Consider the following 17,934-nt stretch of genomic DNA (forward strand, 5'->3'; position numbering starts at 1 on the left):
AACATACTAATTATAATTGATAATAATAAACTCAAATAATTATAACCATTAGTCTCACTCTTGCATTTCCTACAATTAACATTCATTTATTTTTTAAAAAAATTACATTTTTTGTCTCAAAATTATCATTAGAATTACACTTTTTGTTCCTAAGTTATTGAACAGACTCTTTTCTTTTTGACTCGTTTCTTTCTCTTTCTCATTACGACGCTTATCACCTCAACTGCCATTCCTCAGGGATTCCAATTGAAATATGAACTAAGGACGGAAATTTGTAGTATTTCTGTTCTCCAATCTGACCAATAAATGACAATGATCAGACTGATGCTTAGGGAGGTGAGACACAGAGGCACTCTCAAACATTTCTCTCCAAGCCAAATTGCAAAGAACCCGGTCAAGTCTAATAGCACTCAGAGTGTTAACCCCCTATTCCAAGTGAATTTAGAGCCATAATACCCCATGTCGTAAGTTACACTTTTTATTCCTATCTTAAATGTGCAAACTTTAAAAAAATTTCGTTTAAAAATTTTTTAATCGAACTATTTCAATAAACTTTATTAAAAAAATTAACATTAAACCCAAAAATTTTGATTACAAATTTTTAAAACGAAAATTTTTTGAAGTTAGGACAAAAAGTCCAACGTAATGACAACTTAGAGACAACATTTAAAAGTACAACACCAATAATAACTAGAGGAACAAAAATAAGTATTACCATAACTTAAGGATAAATTCCACAATTACTCTAAACTTCAGAACGAAAAATGCAAGTTTTAAATGGTAATTATTTACTAACTTTATTTAGCATTTTATTATTCTTTTTAACATTTATCAGCTATATAAAATAAGTTTGAAATATTTTAATTATATTTACTAAATCAAACAGTGATTTTACAAAGTCCATAACTAATCTTGAAATGATTCCACCAGCATTGTTTTGTGTTCCTATCCAGAGCAAGGGCAGAAAGCATACCCAGATGGCCAGATACCCCCATTAAAGTGATATATATGATAGCTATATGAAATTTAATTTATATAAAAAAGATCCAATTAATTAAAAAAAAAAATGATTCATAAAAAAGTGAGCAACTCAGATTGTTGGTCCCCAATATTTTCTTCATGGGAGAATCATAGTGCAAGGATAACGATTTGGTATTCCTCATTGATGCTCTCTTAATATTCCAAAAACAAAAATCAAAACTTAAAAAAACGAAAATAAAGGATTACGATGTTGATCTCAGAAAGAAAAAATGTTCAACTTCAATTCCAAGATGGAATTTCAGATAGATAACGCAGATTATTCTTCAGAACATCACAGATCAATGAACAAACGTTCTCCGAAATCAATAATAGAAAATTAAAAGTAGCCAAATAATAATCGTAAAATTGCCTCGCCATTGAAAGTTTGAAAAACTGGATCCAATGGCTCAGCCGGAGATTTATCGGCCTGAAGGCCAGTAAATGGAGCATTGCTCACAAACTATGATATAGGGAGAAGTGGTGAAATGGATCTCAGAAAAGTGAAATACAGTAAGATTGATTAATCTTCATGTTTTGAAGATTCAGATTCGGGAAAATTACTCCTCATTGATCCAATACTGAAAAGCGAAGAAGAAGAAAATAACAGAAATAGATACTTCGTGGAAATACTTGAGATATTCTTGTTAAAAATCTGCAAGAATAGAACACCAGAAAAAAACTACGGAGAATGATTTATGAACAAGCTGGGGCAGATGTTTATATATAGGAGTTTGCAGGAGGACGACGGCGTTTGATCGAATTGTTTGGAGAAGTGATATAACAGGGCATAAACCCTAGATCTTCATGGGATAATGGTCCAGCCCAAATTTGGTTTTGGATCTCAAAAACGCAGTGTTGGGCCACCCGTTTACCTCCACTTCAAAAGAATTGCATTAAATTGTAAATTGTAAACTGATTAATAAATTAATCAGTTGATTTTTATTTTTATGTAATAATAATCTAAATGATTGTGTTTAACTCTATATTGTATGCCAGGAACCAACTGAAATGGGAAAATACCCCCTTTATACCTGATGTGGTGTGGAGATCAATTGATGCACAAAACTCTAGTTGTCTAGCTGCAAGGAGCAAAAATCATACCATTCAGGAACTGAGCTAAGGTGTACGCACTAGTCTAGTAGACACCTACACTTGCCAAGTCGATGCATCCCTTTTTCCAATGGTTAATAAGGTTACCTTTGGTGCTGTCCTACTAGCATATGATGGGTGTTCTGTTGCTGACACGAATAGTTTCATCAACTGCCCACTGACTCCGTCTTTAGCTGAAGCCATTTGATGCAAGGACGCACTTTATTGGATTAAAAATCAGAATATAAGGCACCTAAGGTTGGAAATAGACTGCCAATCCATTCTCAATGAGCTAAGGTGTAAGACCACAAATATGGCTCATATTGGCTTAGTGCTACATAATTGTAATTGTCTAGCAAATAGTTTTGACTCTATGACCTTTACGTTTATTAGCATGTCAACGACCCAGATCGCTCACACCCTAATTATGGCTAGCTCTCAGACTCACCCTAAAACTTGAGATTTTATATATGTTCTTTTTTCCCAATTTTGAACTAATAATAGCATCATTTGTTTTGTTTGGCAAAAGAAAAAAAAATCTAAATGAAAATTAAAACTCTCCCGCAAAAACCAACTTTTCAAGGTCTTGCAGGGAGACTTTGCCTTCTCTTCAATGTGACAAAAAAGTATGCAAAAATCAACTGTGAATATCTAAAGGATCGTTTAAAATATATCATCTCAAAGTGATAATATATTATTATAACTTAAAACTAATCAATTTGTATAAACTACAGCCCACAGCATATCATCGCACATCAATCTCCTTCCAAAATATTCATGCCAATCCAGGTGCCTACACTCCCTGGAAAAAAAAAATCCCACTGACACTTGTGGGAATATATATATATATATATATATATATATATATATTTAAATACTTAGATTAAGTTAGGAATACAATCTTTTACACAAGTAAAAGGTGATTCTTAAAGACAGACTATGGTGGTCATCCTATGCCCAAATCAAATATTAGAATGGTAAAAGAAAACAACAAATTCCTTTGCAAAATGCAAGAGAGCAGAAGAACGTATTTCCATTGCAGTTGGTGGAGTATTATCCGTACAGAGGCTGCTATATAGCATCAAAATTAACTACAAAACCAATCAAATTCAAGGAATGTAACACAGTATTAAAACAACAAAGCTTTCATCATATATATATGTGCAAATTTGATCCATAAGCACAGCCATGAATTCTGTATCATCTATCTCCTCTGTGCATTGCATTGCATGCAGCCATTAATATCAATATGTATACCGGCATTCTCAGTTCTTCATCAAAAGTCTGGGAAAAATTGCATCAAACCCGCCTCTTTATGTTGCCTGGATCTTAAGGGTGTGCTCGCTTGATTCTGGGATCTATAAGCCCCCGCTTTTTATGACAGGGTATGGAGTCGCGTGATTTACAACCTATGACTATCATGAAACAAAACCCTATCATCTTTGTGAAGCAACTTCCGGGATTGGATTCTTGATAAGTTGAAAGCTACTAAATTGATTGTGGGTTCTATTACAGATACAACCGGGGAAGGGATTTGCGTAGAAGTTCTCCTCTAATCTGGGCGAATCGTCAATTCCTTCTCGAAGGTAAGGAGATCCAAGCCTATTGGAATGCGAGGCTTTAACCTCAGTACAAAACTCATTCCAAGAAATATCGCCCTTGTCCAATGAATCGATCAACTTTACAAAATTTAATCTGCAGGGTGAAAATAGTCCGGGGATTATTAGGGCTGCCATATCTTATTACAATGAATTGATATAACGAGATTAGAATGAGAGCAAACCTGTCAGGGCTAATGGTCTTTCGGAAACCTTCAAACCTCCGGTGCCCTTGTACTGCCTTTGCCATGTTACCATCATACGTGTAAACAAATACGTCACTTTCGAGGGCTATAATGTAATCCAATGCAGCGAGGCGGTTCTGATATGGCTTGAAAGGTTCCAACTCCTCCTCCGTTGCGAGTGTTGAGTGCGAAAACACGTTGGGGTATTCTAAGCGGAATGCATCCATGCTGTTGTTACCATAAATTTGCCCTGCAACAATGTATATTTTTGTCGTGGATGGGTACCCCATCGCCTTCAGAAACATGGCCGCTTCCCTCGGGGACATAGGGCAGCCTCCAATCAGTCTCCTTTCTTCGCTGTCTATCTCTTTCTCTTTCCAGTGCTGCACATTATACCTCATAACGCGAAGTTCCTCGGCTTCTGCTTCACTCAGATTGTGGCTGCAGCCAGTAAACGCAAGCATGTCCTTTTCGTATCTACAGTCGAAGGATCTCAGTTAATTAAGTTACACCTCAAACATTAAATCGAAAGTCGTGTTAGTTATTATATATACCTCAAATGAAGAGCAATATACGGAACATCGTTTTCCCTTAATCTATTAACCAGCTTCTTTCCAAGCTCCTCAATCTCAGGTGTGTACCGAAGAGCCTCATAGTTTGCTCGGCAACGAAGCCTCTGAATTGAGGCAGCTACGCCATTGTTTGCAAGTCTCGAGTCCGAGTGTGTAAATTGGATTACCTTATGTTTCTTTAGCAATGGCAAAATCTCTCCTCTGTAGTAGCTAGCCTGCAGGAATAATACATCAACAGTCACTTCAAACCGCAACAAAGTGAAAGATTTTTCGAGCTAAAATCCAGTTCTCTGACCTGTGACCAAGACACAGGCGCCTTAACCAGGGGTTCCACCGCTGAATACTTTGCTGGCAAAGATTCAACGATCTCAATATCATCTTTCAAAGCTTCAATGAATTGCCTCCAGTCAAAGATATCCTTGAAATCACTGCGAAAACAAAATAAAAAAACTTAGAAAGGTTATAACGGAGGAGAAAAATGGCAATTCTAAACTGATCGCAACTCCACAAAGGACTAGAGAATGGCACCTAGTATCAGTCCAGAATGACTCGTGATCAAGAGAAGGAAGAACCAAAGCGGCATTTAGAATCTTGGCAATAGCGACCATATCACATATCTGCAGTAACCATATATTAGCACATAGTTTCAGTTCGGTTTAGCAAACACAAAGTTTGGCCTGTTCTACTTACTCCTGTTCTCATTTGGTTTAATCCCCCATTTGCATGAACCAAAATATAACCATTTCTTGCTTGTCTCCCTGAAAGAAAGAGTAACAGGCATATAAACCCACCATCCAAAACAAAAACCAAAACCAATGACAATAAATGGGTTCAAAAATCACAAAAGCTATAACATACTTATTTCATTCTTTGATCGAGCAATGCACTTATAGTAGTTATCACTGTTTGGTTTCATCCATATTTCTGGGACCTGCCAATAAAATTCCTAATTAAGCTTCCCAAAATGATGAACAGAAACCAGCTGCAACAAATCCTTGCAAAGAATGCACACAGAGCTGATTGGAAGTAAAATAATATGGGAAATTAATTAATTAATTAATTTAATAGTGAATTTATTAACAAGAAACGCCACGCCCATGCCGCCCACTACTTCACAGGTGGGTCAAAGAAGAACACAGAAAAAGAACAAAGAGCACAGATATTCACAACAACATAATCCGGAAATAACAAAGAATATGTAAAAAAAAATTAAATTGATTTTTTCTGCAGAAAAAAGTGAGAAAAACAAGGAATCCAGTTAAAAATTGAATATTTAATAATATAAAGAAACTTACAAAAACTTCCTTCATCTGACGTTTGAGAACAACATCGCCGGAAGAAGACGAAGAAGAGTCCGATTCAGAAACGATCTTCTGGTGAGCATTAGCCCAATCATTCTTGAAATTCTGGAGGACCAATTGGCCATTGTCGGTTAACCTCATCAAGCTCTCATTAACCTCGCCGACATTGCCATTTATGAAGAAGGAGAATTTGAGGAACACAGAGAACATGAGCAATGCAAGCAACAGCCCAATCACCGACCGCCCCGTGTTCTTCCTCGATCTAAAAGACTGCACAATCGCCAAAATTCCCGACACGAATTCCTCTCCTCTGTACACAAATTTCTCCGGCACCCTCTTCCGCACCAAAAGGTAGCGAATAGCCGGGTGGTGGTGGCCGCCGGCGCCGGCGCCGGCGCATTTACTACCACAATTGCCATTGCTGTGTTCCGAATCGCCTAAATCGCCGGCGAATGAGCTCTGCGCGTGATCCGATAGTTTCTCGCCGGCGGCGTTCGGCGCCTCCGAAAAATGACGACGGTGGTGCGCGTGGGGGCTTCCGCCGGCAGTGGTCGGCATTTTCCCCGGAGAGAACAATGCAAACAAAAAACAAAATAGTGCGTTATACGAGGAAATCGATCGCGCTACGAGGTTAATTTCCAATTGTGTGCCGTTGCTTTGTTTGTGTATTAGAGATAGAGAAAGATAGAGATAGAGATAGAGAGAGAGAGAGGTGTACGACAATTCTCTCTCTCTAAAAAAAAAAAGGTTGTTCTTTAAGCTCGTTCTCTCTCCAGAGAATTTTAGAGAGTATATATAGCATGGATTTCCTCCAATTAAGGAAAGGTTTTATACGAGATTAAAATTAAAATTCCAACTCACAAAAGGGATGTCTGGTTTTCATAGCCGTGATGAAGGCCATTTATGTGAAAAATATTTTTCTCTTTTCCGGTTTTCGGTTTTCCCTTCCCTTGGTCTTGAAGTGACGGAACTGCCCTTGATTTCCGCGTATGCATTTATATCAATATTATCGTTTTTACTAGTAATTTTGGTAATGCCTTCTGCAAAACCCTTAGATTGCCAACAAACTAATGCATTTTGTTTTATATTTCGTCACGTAAATATTCTACCATGAATAAATTCTATGAGTTTACGTGGACAATGATAACAATAATAAGGCTTTCACACCCTAGTTCAGCACATCATTTTAAAATTGATATAATTCTTTCACTGTTTGCTTACTAAACCAGTGAGCTAAGCTGGTGCAAGCTGTTATTGTTTTTCCTGTTTTTTCTTGTATGTATGTGTGGTGTTTGTATTTTACGGAATGAAATTATTTAGGAAAATGTTTAACTGGTCTAGGAAGCTAACACATCTAAGTATCTAACTATCCTTTGCCTTCAAATTCTGAAAATTATAACATTTTGCATTAATTAGTGGAGAAGCAATTTGAGTCTAGATCAAATACTAAGGTGAATTCAGAATCCTATCAAATCAGGCATCTAAACGCCAGATAAGGTTAACCCCCACCGTGGCCGCAGGTTGCTGTTGAAAGAGCTGAGGGAGAAAAGAAAAGACTTGTATATTGTTTGTTTTTCTTTTCTCATCCATTTCTATAATTTTTTTAAAAAATATAAATTTGATATTTTCACTACTATTAGATTAATTTAAATTTATCTCGAGTCATAATCACATAATGATGTAATTTATAGATTACTATACCGGCCTTTGTATTTTACATAATTTAAATGATTTTGTTGATTGAGAATAAATAATGGTCATACTACAATAATATTATGACCAAAGAAATATGTTCTGAAAATAAAGGATTAAAAGTGAATTATCACATACTTGTTACATAAGAAATTTAATTAAATTGGGAGAAGAAAAGAAATTTAATAAAATGATTCATTTGTTTGGCTTGATGTCAACTACAAAACTTTCTAAGACGTTTCATCGCTCAAAGCTCGCTCGGATCAAATCAAAAAACAGAAAAAAGCTTAGATGCTTATTAGACTTGTTGGGGCTTAGAGTGTGGGGATTAAATTTGCAGTTTGAAAGATAAAAACAAATACTTAAATTATCCGAAGATTAAGGATAATTATTCAGGGCTGAAATTTCTCGTACGTTTATATATATAATGTTCCCGTTTCGTTTAGCAACTAACAAGGCAAGAAATCGTGTAAGTTAGTGTAATTCAAACTACCTGATTTAATTAGCTTAATGAAGGAGATGCGGTTATTATTCTGGTATTAGCATAATCCCATTCTTTTTATGCTTGATTCATAAATAAATAAATAATATTACCCAGACTTTGTAGTCTAGACTCTGCTTTAATAAGTTGAGAAAGTAATTATAAACATGTGTATCGCACAAATAATTTACTAGTACTGTATTATAACGAACTTAAAAAAAATAATAAAGAATCTTAAATATACATGATATGGAAGTACTGAGTATATGATCATGATAGTTGGCATTCACCGGAGGGTAACCGTCGGCAACTAACGGCCGGCGGCGGTGGAGACATTTCATGGCTGTAAGGTCCCGCGTTAGATGATTCAATCATCACCGGGACACGCGTCATTCTTAGTCCCAAGCCGAACCAATCGCCGTCCGTGTAATAATGTCGGCAGCTTGGCTCACCATATATACGCCATATCGGACATAATTCTTCTTTTTTTATACATAAAAAAACTATTTAATAAATGTCTCAGATATTATTGAGCTCTTATTTAAATATTGGTGAACATATAATCACAATAAATCACAATAAATCTTCTTTGTCTGGTACCATACTCTTACTTCTGAACACAAAATCGTATGTATCGAGCTTCGATTAAATTACTCTTATTTTACTTCTACTATACTAATAAGAGCCAAAGAGAGTTAGGCTTAAAATGGGTAGAAAAAATGGCGGTCAAATTATTTAATCAAATGGATGGTTCAGATGAATTATTTAATCAAATCGATGGTTAAGATAATTCAGATTAATATTATTAATAGAGATTACCTAATTTAACCTTACTTTTATGATTATCCGTTAAGTTTTCCGTTAAATATTCTCTTCTTCATTAATATTCCGTTAACTTTTAACTTACCCATTAATTTCTATAAAAAAGATCTTAGGTTCGAACCTCATCTCAATCAAATTTGACATAATTAAGTTTCTCACTCTATTTACTCTTATTAACTTAATTAAATTAGTAGCTACAACAAAAAATGATACATATGTATTTCTTTAATTTATAATTATGTGTCTACAATACCTTTATTTGAACAGATTATTATTATCAAAAAATTAAATTAAATAAGAGAAATAATTTCATTAGTTATATTGTCTTTATTTTCTTTCATGCAGAGATTCTTTACATTCAAATTTATCAATTGATATTCATTACATTGTCCATTATCTTATTTTTACAATATCTTATAATTAAATATCAAAGTAATAATACAAAATAATGTTATATATTTATTTACCAAGTATTTTATTAATACTATGAAAAAAAAGTTTAAAATAATTTGAAGCTAATTATATTAACTACTTGGGGATTGGCGGTTGACAAAGAAAGTACTCAAATAACCCAACAAATTGAAGCGGAATCGTTCTATTTTACTCTTATTGAATTAAATAAATTAGTAGTTACACCAAAAAATGATACATATGTATTTCTTCAATACCATGAAAAAAATAAAAAAAGAATAGTTTGAAACCAATCATATTAACTACTTGGGAGATTTGTTGACAATGAAAGTACTCAAATAACCCATTATCCATCAAATTGAAGCGAGAAACTACATCTTTGGAATATATAATATTTTAAATTTTTAAATTTTTATTAATTTATTTAATCTTTTTTCTTAAACTACGGATTTCTTTATCCACAATAACTCATTCAACAATAATAGTTGAACCAAATGAACCCTAAGCAGAACACCTAAAGGAAAGTCCTTAGCTCATATATCATAATCTCATTGCATGACATTGTCATCTATGCTACCAACAATAACCGAATTGCAAATAATACACTACCAACAAAAAGGAAGAGAACAAATAGTAAAGATGAAGACAATGACAATGTTACTCGAAAGAGAATTAAGAACACTTAAAAAAATTCAAATGAAAAGTAGTATTTATTTAGATTATCATTTCTAAACCAAATATTTAAACTATCGATTTTACACGGTTGCAAACATTTATTTTAGTAATAATTATAATGAATTTTCTATATTATCTTGGATTCATATACTTTGAGTTAGATATTTAAATAAAAAAATTCGACATTCAATTACCCATGTATAAACTTCTCCTATATAATCTTGCATTAATATACTTTCAAATATTTATTTAAATATAAACATTGGGCATTAACTCATACGCGTAATGCGCGTATAAAACTAGTTACAATAATATGTGAATATTCAACTTATTGAACTCTTTAATTTGAACCAGTCAATTATGAATAACTTAAACTGATTACCTTATTGTCTATTTTGACTACTAAAGTCACAAATCGAGGTTTATGCAATGTAGGCGTTCAGTAATTGTTGCGAGTTTTCATAGTGACTCAAAAAAAAATACATAAATAAATAAATAAAACACAGATCCTTGAAATTGAAATTCCGTGATAAAATGTAGCAAATAAAAATGTGCTTTTATAGAAACGGAAAAATATGTATGTCATTACCCCACCCCCTCCTCGGCCCCTCCCCGTCTCTCTCTTTTAGAAAACTTATTTCCAAAATAAGTGTTTAATAGCATATTCATCACATAATTCAATAAGTAATAAATAAAATGAGGATTTGGAACCGATTTCGTCGGTCCCAAATTCAATTCAATTATTATTATTATTATTATTATTATTATTATTATTTATTATTATTATAAATATAAATATATAATAGTACAAATCGATTTTTTGGTGCATGCCTAAATTGTGCATGTATTAAAATTTTTTGGTGCATGTCTCAGGATTTGGAACCGAGTGAATTAAATTTTAAATTTAAAGAAAAAAATAATTTAAATTTAAAGAAAAAAATAATTAATCACACAAAAAATGACCCCATCGAGGAGTGATTATAAATTGTTTAGTTTTTTGTAGACGTGAAAATGTTATGCCTTTATTGCCCAGTCATCTAATACGTGCTCATATCCAAGAAAAAAAAAACATTGCTTTATATAAATGGTTAACTCTATTAAAAATTAAGAAAGACTAAGATATTGCATTACTGATTTACTTCTATATATATAAAATAATATAATATAAGAATTAATTTGTTTTTTTTTTTACTTCTATATATAAAAAAATAATATAATATAAGAATTAATTTGTGATACAATAATTTATTTAAAATTCATGTACTACCCGCCCGAATACTTTGAAGTATGGTACGTATCGCAATCTTTTGTAAACCAACTGAATCGGACGAAGCTGACCTACAGCCTTAATTTCTTCTTGACACAACACGTCGGAGGAAGGGTCTCCATGTTTGTCATTTATTCATCTCATAAAATATCTCAGAATACAAATATTTGTTTGTCTTGTGTACTTTGTAAAATCAAATAATAATCTGGATTTTATGTTGCAGTGCCTGCAAAATAATGTTGCTTCTATGCAATGTCCCATTTAATTAAGATATTATGAGTTTTTTATTTTTAAAATTATTTATATAGTCTATATATACATTATGGAACACATAGTCCACCGACAAGAAAAACTTAATTGTCGGTCGATGATGCGTGCGTATGGCGATGTTTATTTTGGTGCATAAGAAAAACATTCATATTTATTAATTATTATACTATGACTATTGTAACATTGCAAAATTTATTTCTTTTAAGAATATTTGACTAAAATATTATTTATAAGTAATTTAACATTTTCAAAATTTTATATGACTTCAATAAAAACTAAACACTAAGTAATACGGAGTATATTATTTGTCAAAAGTTTTTTTTTTTTGAAGATAATTTGTCAAAAGTTTTAGGTTAATGAATTCTAATGTACTAAGAGAGTATTCTGTACCAAAAAGTCTCTCTTTTAGAAATGTCGCTTGCTTTTTATAATGTTATCAATGAGATCTATATTCTGTAAGTCAGTCATGCCACACATCAACACCAAACTACACAACTTGCTAGGTTGAGAGATGCTCAGTTCATATAAATGATACAGAGTCCTTATATCCGAATCACCACGCCACCCCCACTTCTTTTGTCATTTACTATGTTGTTTATAAATGTTTTTTTTTAAATGAGGCTAAAATTATGAAATTATCAAAATTTCTTAGAAATTAACGTTAATTCATTATAGCAGATGATTAAATTTGATATTATAATCAATAAAATTATTTTACTAAATATGATTAAATTAAAATTAAAGAATTAAATTTAGTATGTTATGATAGCTCTTTGGGGCACGCTAGCATGTTGATCAATACGTACTTGCATGTACTTCCTAAACCCTCAAACGATTCCCTTGGGTCTAACTTAGCCAAGTGCCCACAAATCATTTCATATCTTCGTATCTTATTCTTTGTTATTTGTTATTAAATATTAAAGTATATACTATTTTTATCACGATGAACAAAAGTAAGTAGATTGACGCTTAATATTAAAATTATAAATATATTAAAATAAGTTTTAAAAAATAATAAGTAAATAACACAAATCGCACCATCTAAGGCATATTATTAAAATGATTACTTATTAACTTAATTTTCATATTTATATGATTTAATTATTACTTTTATTACATATATATACATTTTGAGTACTACTCAGTCTCTGAGGCTTGAACCCACTCCTATCATCCATGTGGGAGTGTTAATCGGGACACCGGATGCCACTTGACCACAAGGCCTTTGGCACATATATATTTTTATTTATATGCAATTCTAATAAAGATATGTTTGTCTAGATAAATATGTAAGTGATAGTATGATACTCTATATTATAATAATAATAATAATAATAATAAATTAAATATTTTCTACCTGTAACCTAGGATTTCTACAGTCGGACATGACGACTATAGTAAAATATATTTGGTTTAATATAGTATTTAATTAAGTAAATTATTTTAAAAAGTAATGTATTAAAATAAGTACACTTGGGTAACTAATAGAATATTAAACAGTGTAGGGAATTTTTTATTTTTATTTTTGTATGAAAATTTAAAGTACAATAATTTTAACATGATATATAACTTTACGAGCACAAATAATATATACATAATTTAGGGATATAACTTGCACGACCTCTTATAAGTTGGTTAGATATATAATTGAAATGAAAAAAAAATAAAAATTTGTGTGCTCAATTTCTCAAAGGAGTTTTAGCACACCATAATGTATTATAGCCTTTCTAATGTATTTTTTTTTTTCTTACTGGTTTCCCATTGCTGTTGTAACAAAAAGATAAGGGCTCACGTCTGTTGTTAACCAAATAATAAAGTAATAATAAAAAATAATAAAGGCTGAGATGCCAATAATGATTGTGGAGTCAACTAAAAATGATGAGGTTTAGGTGTTTTATATATATGTATTCCTTGGTACAAACAAAAGCGCTCCAAACGCCAAACCAGAAGAAGAGAATGGGAAGCCGTAAATGCGGCTTGGATTCCATGTGTCCCGACTTTATGTTCTGTCAACCTAAGCACCTTTTCCATTATTTGGGACTTGGGAGATGGAAGGAATCAACCAATTCAATACTGCCCATAAAATATTGGTCCTCCCCAACCTAGAAATCATTTCCTGCCCGGACGCCATCAACTCCTTTCAATATTCCAACAAATTATGCATATTTTCAATTCAAATATTATGAATAAAATAAATAAGCACTAAAAATTCTTTTAAGTTAAGTTTGAATCAATAATTAAACTACTCCATGATCGGTGAAAATACAGGTCCATACTAAATACAAGTCTCGAGTTAAACTAGTCTTATAATGTCGAGAATACTTTTTTCAAAAAGTTGAATCCTCAACCCAGACCCGACAGAGCATTTGAGAGAATGTAAATCACGGTGACTTAATGGCTCAGCAAACAGGGCCAAATGCCCGTGATCACAAAGAATCTGCCCACTTTGGACATAATCTTTACTGCCAAAGTTCGAACTTTGATTTCTTCTCCCAAATACTGACTACTGAACTAAGGAACTAAGCCCATGCGGGTATACTGAATGCAGTGGGCCATCGAGCGCTTATGAGGTGGAAAAGCACGCACCAATCCAAAAAATTAAAGAAAAGGTGAATCATCAGGTGTATTGTCCTCTCGTAGAAGCAAAGGAGAGCTTCAGTTAGAAATGCTGGTTAGATCATTTATTTGCTTTTATTGGGGGAAGTTAAAAGAAGAGCCACCAAAACCGGCAGAAAATACTTAAAGTCACATGTAAATAGTATATAATCATAGTGACCGTTCTTGGATCTGTTCACGTGTTTCATGTTCGGCGGCCTACCGTTCCGGAGAAGCATCCAATTCATGAGACCAAACATTTCTCATACTGCAAACAATTTTCTCATTACTCTTTATTTGCGAAATAATACACACAGGTACTCAACTGTTCTGCTCACAAGAAAACATAAACGGTTTTAAGCATTCAACCATTCCAAGCAAGGGCACAGACCCCAGCAAAATCTTGAAGGGTAGTCGTCGCGCAGGTACACCTCCCGGCTGCATCCAATGATGTAGAAACTGAACGAGCGATTGCGGTGAGTCATGGTCACACGAGTCACTGGAACCACCGAGATGGTATGCCTTTCACATATGACCCTCGCGGTTTGTGGCACATCAGCCCTCTCCGCAATTACCTCAGAAGAAAACTTGTTGAGGAAATATGAGTCCGCGAAATAGGCAGGCGTGCACTGGTGCGCTTGGTTATTGCATAGCTGGACTCCTTTAGCTTGGTGGAACACGTCGTCTGGAACTGAGGCTGCTCCACTTGTAGCATTCACTTTTCGCGTTGAGAGTGTCTTCCTGCAAAAGATTAAAGTTCCATTTTTTTTTTCAAGGTGCCACTAAATGTGCATTAAAGCCACCAGATTTATCGGTTTTGAGTTTTATATACTTCAGCAACAATCATAAGGAAAGACCATTACTCTTACAAACATGTTTCTACTTTTGGAAATCAAACACTTAATGCAGCAAAGGTCATAGGGTGTATAGTTGTTGGTCAAATATATGTCAGTAAAAATTTACTTATAAATGGTTCGTAGCTTTTTAGACAATATTGAGGTGTATAATTATATAAAGTAAGCATGCCATATATGCACTTTCAACTACACTATTTTAACCCAAAGTTCAACAAATTAGTAGTAGGTTAAAAGAAAAATATACCTACCATCTGACAATAGCTACTTTGTATGACAAAAGTGAGCCACCTCCCTGGCAAGTCTGGCATTTGATTAGACCACGGGATTCACAAGTCGCACAAGGAATTTTCCCCTTACCTTTACAATTTTGACATCTGTAATGAAATAAGGAAATAAATCAGCTAATTTACTAACTAGACAAACCCAGTCATGGCTCATCAAGCGCATAGCTAGTAAGCTACAAGCTAATTATGCTTTGTGATGAGTCACTCACGACAGAAATGCTGGAAGATGAGGTATATGATCTAAGGAGAGAGGGAGGAAGAGAGACGAATAAAGACAACATTTGAAACCAGTGGTAGAAGAAAGGAGCTAACATTGAGTCAGATCCATCTTTGTGAGCAATTAGTCCTCTTCCATAACAAGCAGGACACTGAGACATTTGGCCCTCGTTGTAGAATCCAGGGTCTTGATCTGCATTACAAGTGGGACAGACTACACTTCCTCGTCCATGACAACCTATGAAGCCAAAAGTTAACATCAGGGAATGTGGAGATTGATTTTTTACTTTTTTTATTAAAAAACAGAGGGAAAACTAAAATATAATGAAATAGGATGACGAGAGAGAGGGAGAGAGTAACTAGAGTGACTGAGTGAGAATATATAATAATAATATAACAAGTATGTGGAACATGTAAAGAATGATAATGGCCCAAACACAAAACATATGGTCATCACCTGGGCATTTGTCAATCTTTTCAGAATGAGGAACTCTTGTCCGCGACTCTTTGTGAGGTATAAACAAGACAGGGAATTCAGACCTTAAATCCAATTCCCATATCCCAAGTTCAGTTTTTTTATCCCTTCCTTCAATATTGCCACCAGAGTATGGTTCTGTTTCTGTGATCATTTCCCTCTCTTCTATAAAAGTCTCAAGAGTTCCCACATATACATTGCAGTCCTCAACTGCATGGATTTTCCAGGTTCGAGCTGGACGGCTTCCCCAACACCATTGATGACCAACATGGTCTACAAGCAACTTCCGTATCTCTACCTCATCTAGCACTTGCCTGTCACTCATTATTAAAGGAAATGTTTGATCCAGACATTACCAAAATGTTATTTCAAAGAAACCCATAAGGGGCCAAAGGTAGCCACTGCATCCTTACCTCTGAACACCACCACCAGTAGCTCTGGCTACTTCCCCATAATATCCACCGTGATAGTTGAACCCCGGCCCCGGCTCTGCAGCAAAATGACTAATTTATGGTCCATAAAAGTATAACTTACAAGTAAGTTAAATACAAATTCAAAAAAACACTAGTAGTTTTTATAACTTGAAATGTACCATCAGTTTTTCTTAACCTAATTTGAAATGTAAATTCAAGAAAGCACTAGTAATTCTCCAGGTTGGTCTCACATGATGAACTGCAAAACTCTCAAAAATAGGGATTTTCAAATAAACAAAAGAAAAAGTAACCAATAAAAGGTAGAAATACAATATCATACTAGTGTAGAACAACTCATGTGACAAATTAATCTATTGCATCAATCCTCAGATAAATCATAGGTCATAAATGACATTTATTCAATATTGTTCAAGCGTAATTTAAAAAGAAAAGATTGAATATGTTAGATTCGACAATTAATGATCAATTACAATAGCAAATTCATAAACTGACCAAAAAATTATTGCCTCTATCACAATCAACAATGAAATCGCAAAAACCCAATGCTAATTACCAATTTAGAATTTGTAAATGCAAACATGGCAAAATCCTTATCTGGCTAGCTAAAACGACAGGGTAATGATTCATGAATTCAACAATTCAAGCAAATTTGAAGGAAAAATTACCATGGGGTTGGGAGTGATAGGATTGGGGAGAGCTGACCAAGGGGGAATGGAGGCTAGGTGGGTAGGGAGTGGAAGCGGCGGCGGCGGTTCGAATCTCATCGACGCTAACCTCCGTTCCGGCCAACGAAGCCGTCGGAATTACAGAACCCGCCCTCCCGACATACTCATACGAACTCCATCTTTCGCTCTCTCCCTGTCCATTTTGGTTCACCGCTTTTCCAATTCAAGACAACACAACATCAGAGAATGAATTCTACTAAATAAAAACCAAAATTGAAAGAAATTTAGCATTTTGAATGGGCAGTGTGGGCTACCTGATAGCAGTGGCTCCTCCATGATTGACATGTCGAACTGAAGATATGCGCTTTGTTAACCTCCACGTGTATATATATACACCCTCACAAACCGCGTAGAAATGGATTTGCTAACTTCGCCTTATTGCCTTAATCAAGAAGGAAATAAACAAAGAAATTGTTGAATGTTCACACCCGACTGCGAAGACTTAACCCGCTTGTTTGTTTGGCCAACAATAATTTTTTTTTGAAAAAAAAAGTATTTGAAAAAACATAACTGTCACGATTAAGAATTCTCTTTCTCGGATGACTAGTGTATAATTCTTAGTTAAAATAAAGAAGGTTAATAAATTATTTTTGATAAATAACTTTTTAAGATATGCCTAAATGAAACATTTTATAAAGAAGGTTAATAAATTATTTTTGATAAATAAATATGCCTAAATGAAACATTTTATTATATAGCTATAAGTTTTTTGGTCTAGTGACACTCGTTTGCACCTCCACATAAGAAGGAGTGGGTTCAAACTTCAGTGGAGGCGGGTGACTCCCTCTTAATATGCGATCAGTGCCAGTAAAAATTGCTAACAAAATACACTATTAAGGGCAAAGAAGTTATGGTGCATTATTTTGAGTGTGTGGTGTGCTTTTAGTGTTTTTTTTGTATTTTTCATTGTGGTACATTTTCTAATATTGAGTGGTGCATTTTTTAACACCCCACCGACCATACAG

General features: G+C 33.9%; 2 protein-coding genes and 2 non-coding genes across 4 annotated transcripts; all 4 read right to left on the reverse strand.

The window, feature by feature from the left end:
• Window positions 1–1,083: 1,083 nt before the first annotated feature.
• On the reverse strand, window positions 1,084–1,172 carry LOC116031071. The gene has a single exon (XR_004100505.1). It is a non-coding gene; the product is annotated as a small nucleolar RNA snoR26 (small nucleolar RNA).
• Window positions 1,173–1,229: 57 nt separating this feature from the next.
• Window positions 1,230–1,325, reverse strand: LOC116031072. The gene has a single exon (XR_004100506.1). It is a non-coding gene; the product is annotated as a small nucleolar RNA snoR27 (small nucleolar RNA).
• A 1,783-nt stretch (window positions 1,326–3,108) lies between these two features.
• On the reverse strand, window positions 3,109–6,610 carry LOC116030773 (O-fucosyltransferase 19-like). Its single transcript, XM_031273106.1, has 8 exons — window positions 5,760–6,610; window positions 5,323–5,395; window positions 5,155–5,222; window positions 4,993–5,081; window positions 4,760–4,892; window positions 4,447–4,679; window positions 3,893–4,369; window positions 3,109–3,804 (listed from the first exon to the last, which is right to left on the reverse strand). Exons 1-8 carry the CDS (start codon window positions 6,321–6,323, stop codon window positions 3,546–3,548), a joined length of 1,896 nt encoding a protein of 631 aa, XP_031128966.1. The 5' UTR covers window positions 6,324–6,610; the 3' UTR covers window positions 3,109–3,545.
• A 7,509-nt stretch (window positions 6,611–14,119) lies between these two features.
• Window positions 14,120–17,380, reverse strand: LOC116030535 (protein SSUH2 homolog). Its single transcript, XM_031272813.1, has 7 exons — window positions 17,224–17,380; window positions 16,910–17,122; window positions 16,224–16,299; window positions 15,793–16,124; window positions 15,432–15,573; window positions 15,084–15,209; window positions 14,120–14,719 (listed from the first exon to the last, which is right to left on the reverse strand). The coding sequence occupies exons 1-7, from the start codon at window positions 17,252–17,254 to the stop codon at window positions 14,335–14,337; spliced, it is 1,305 nt and encodes a 434-aa protein (XP_031128673.1). The 5' UTR covers window positions 17,255–17,380; the 3' UTR covers window positions 14,120–14,334.
• Between the last annotated feature and the right edge of the window lie 554 nt (window positions 17,381–17,934).

The sequence above is a fragment of the Ipomoea triloba genome, chromosome 9 (genome assembly GCF_003576645.1).
Source record: "Ipomoea triloba cultivar NCNSP0323 chromosome 9, ASM357664v1".
NCBI lineage: Eukaryota > Viridiplantae > Streptophyta > Magnoliopsida > Solanales > Convolvulaceae > Ipomoea > Ipomoea triloba.

Coding starts and splice junctions, on each gene's coding strand:
- LOC116030535 (XM_031272813.1), bottom strand. CDS start 17,254: ATGTCAATCATGGAGGAGCCACTGCTATCAG. Junction 16,125..16,223: donor ACTGGTGGTGGTGTTCAGAG/GTAAGGATGCAG, acceptor AATGAGTGACAG/GCAAGTGCTAGATGAGGTAG. Junction 14,720..15,083: donor AAAGTAGCTATTGTCAGATG/GTAGGTATATTT, acceptor AATCTTTTGCAG/GAAGACACTCTCAACGCGAA.
- LOC116030773 (XM_031273106.1), bottom strand. CDS start 6,323: ATGCCGACCACTGCCGGCGGAAGCCCCCACGCGCACCACCGTCGTCAT. Junction 5,082..5,154: donor TAAACCAAATGAGAACAGGA/GTAAGTAGAACA, acceptor TGGTTACTGCAG/ATATGTGATATGGTCGCTAT. Junction 4,370..4,446: donor TATATTGCTCTTCATTTGAG/GTATATATAATA, acceptor CTTCGACTGTAG/ATACGAAAAGGACATGCTTG.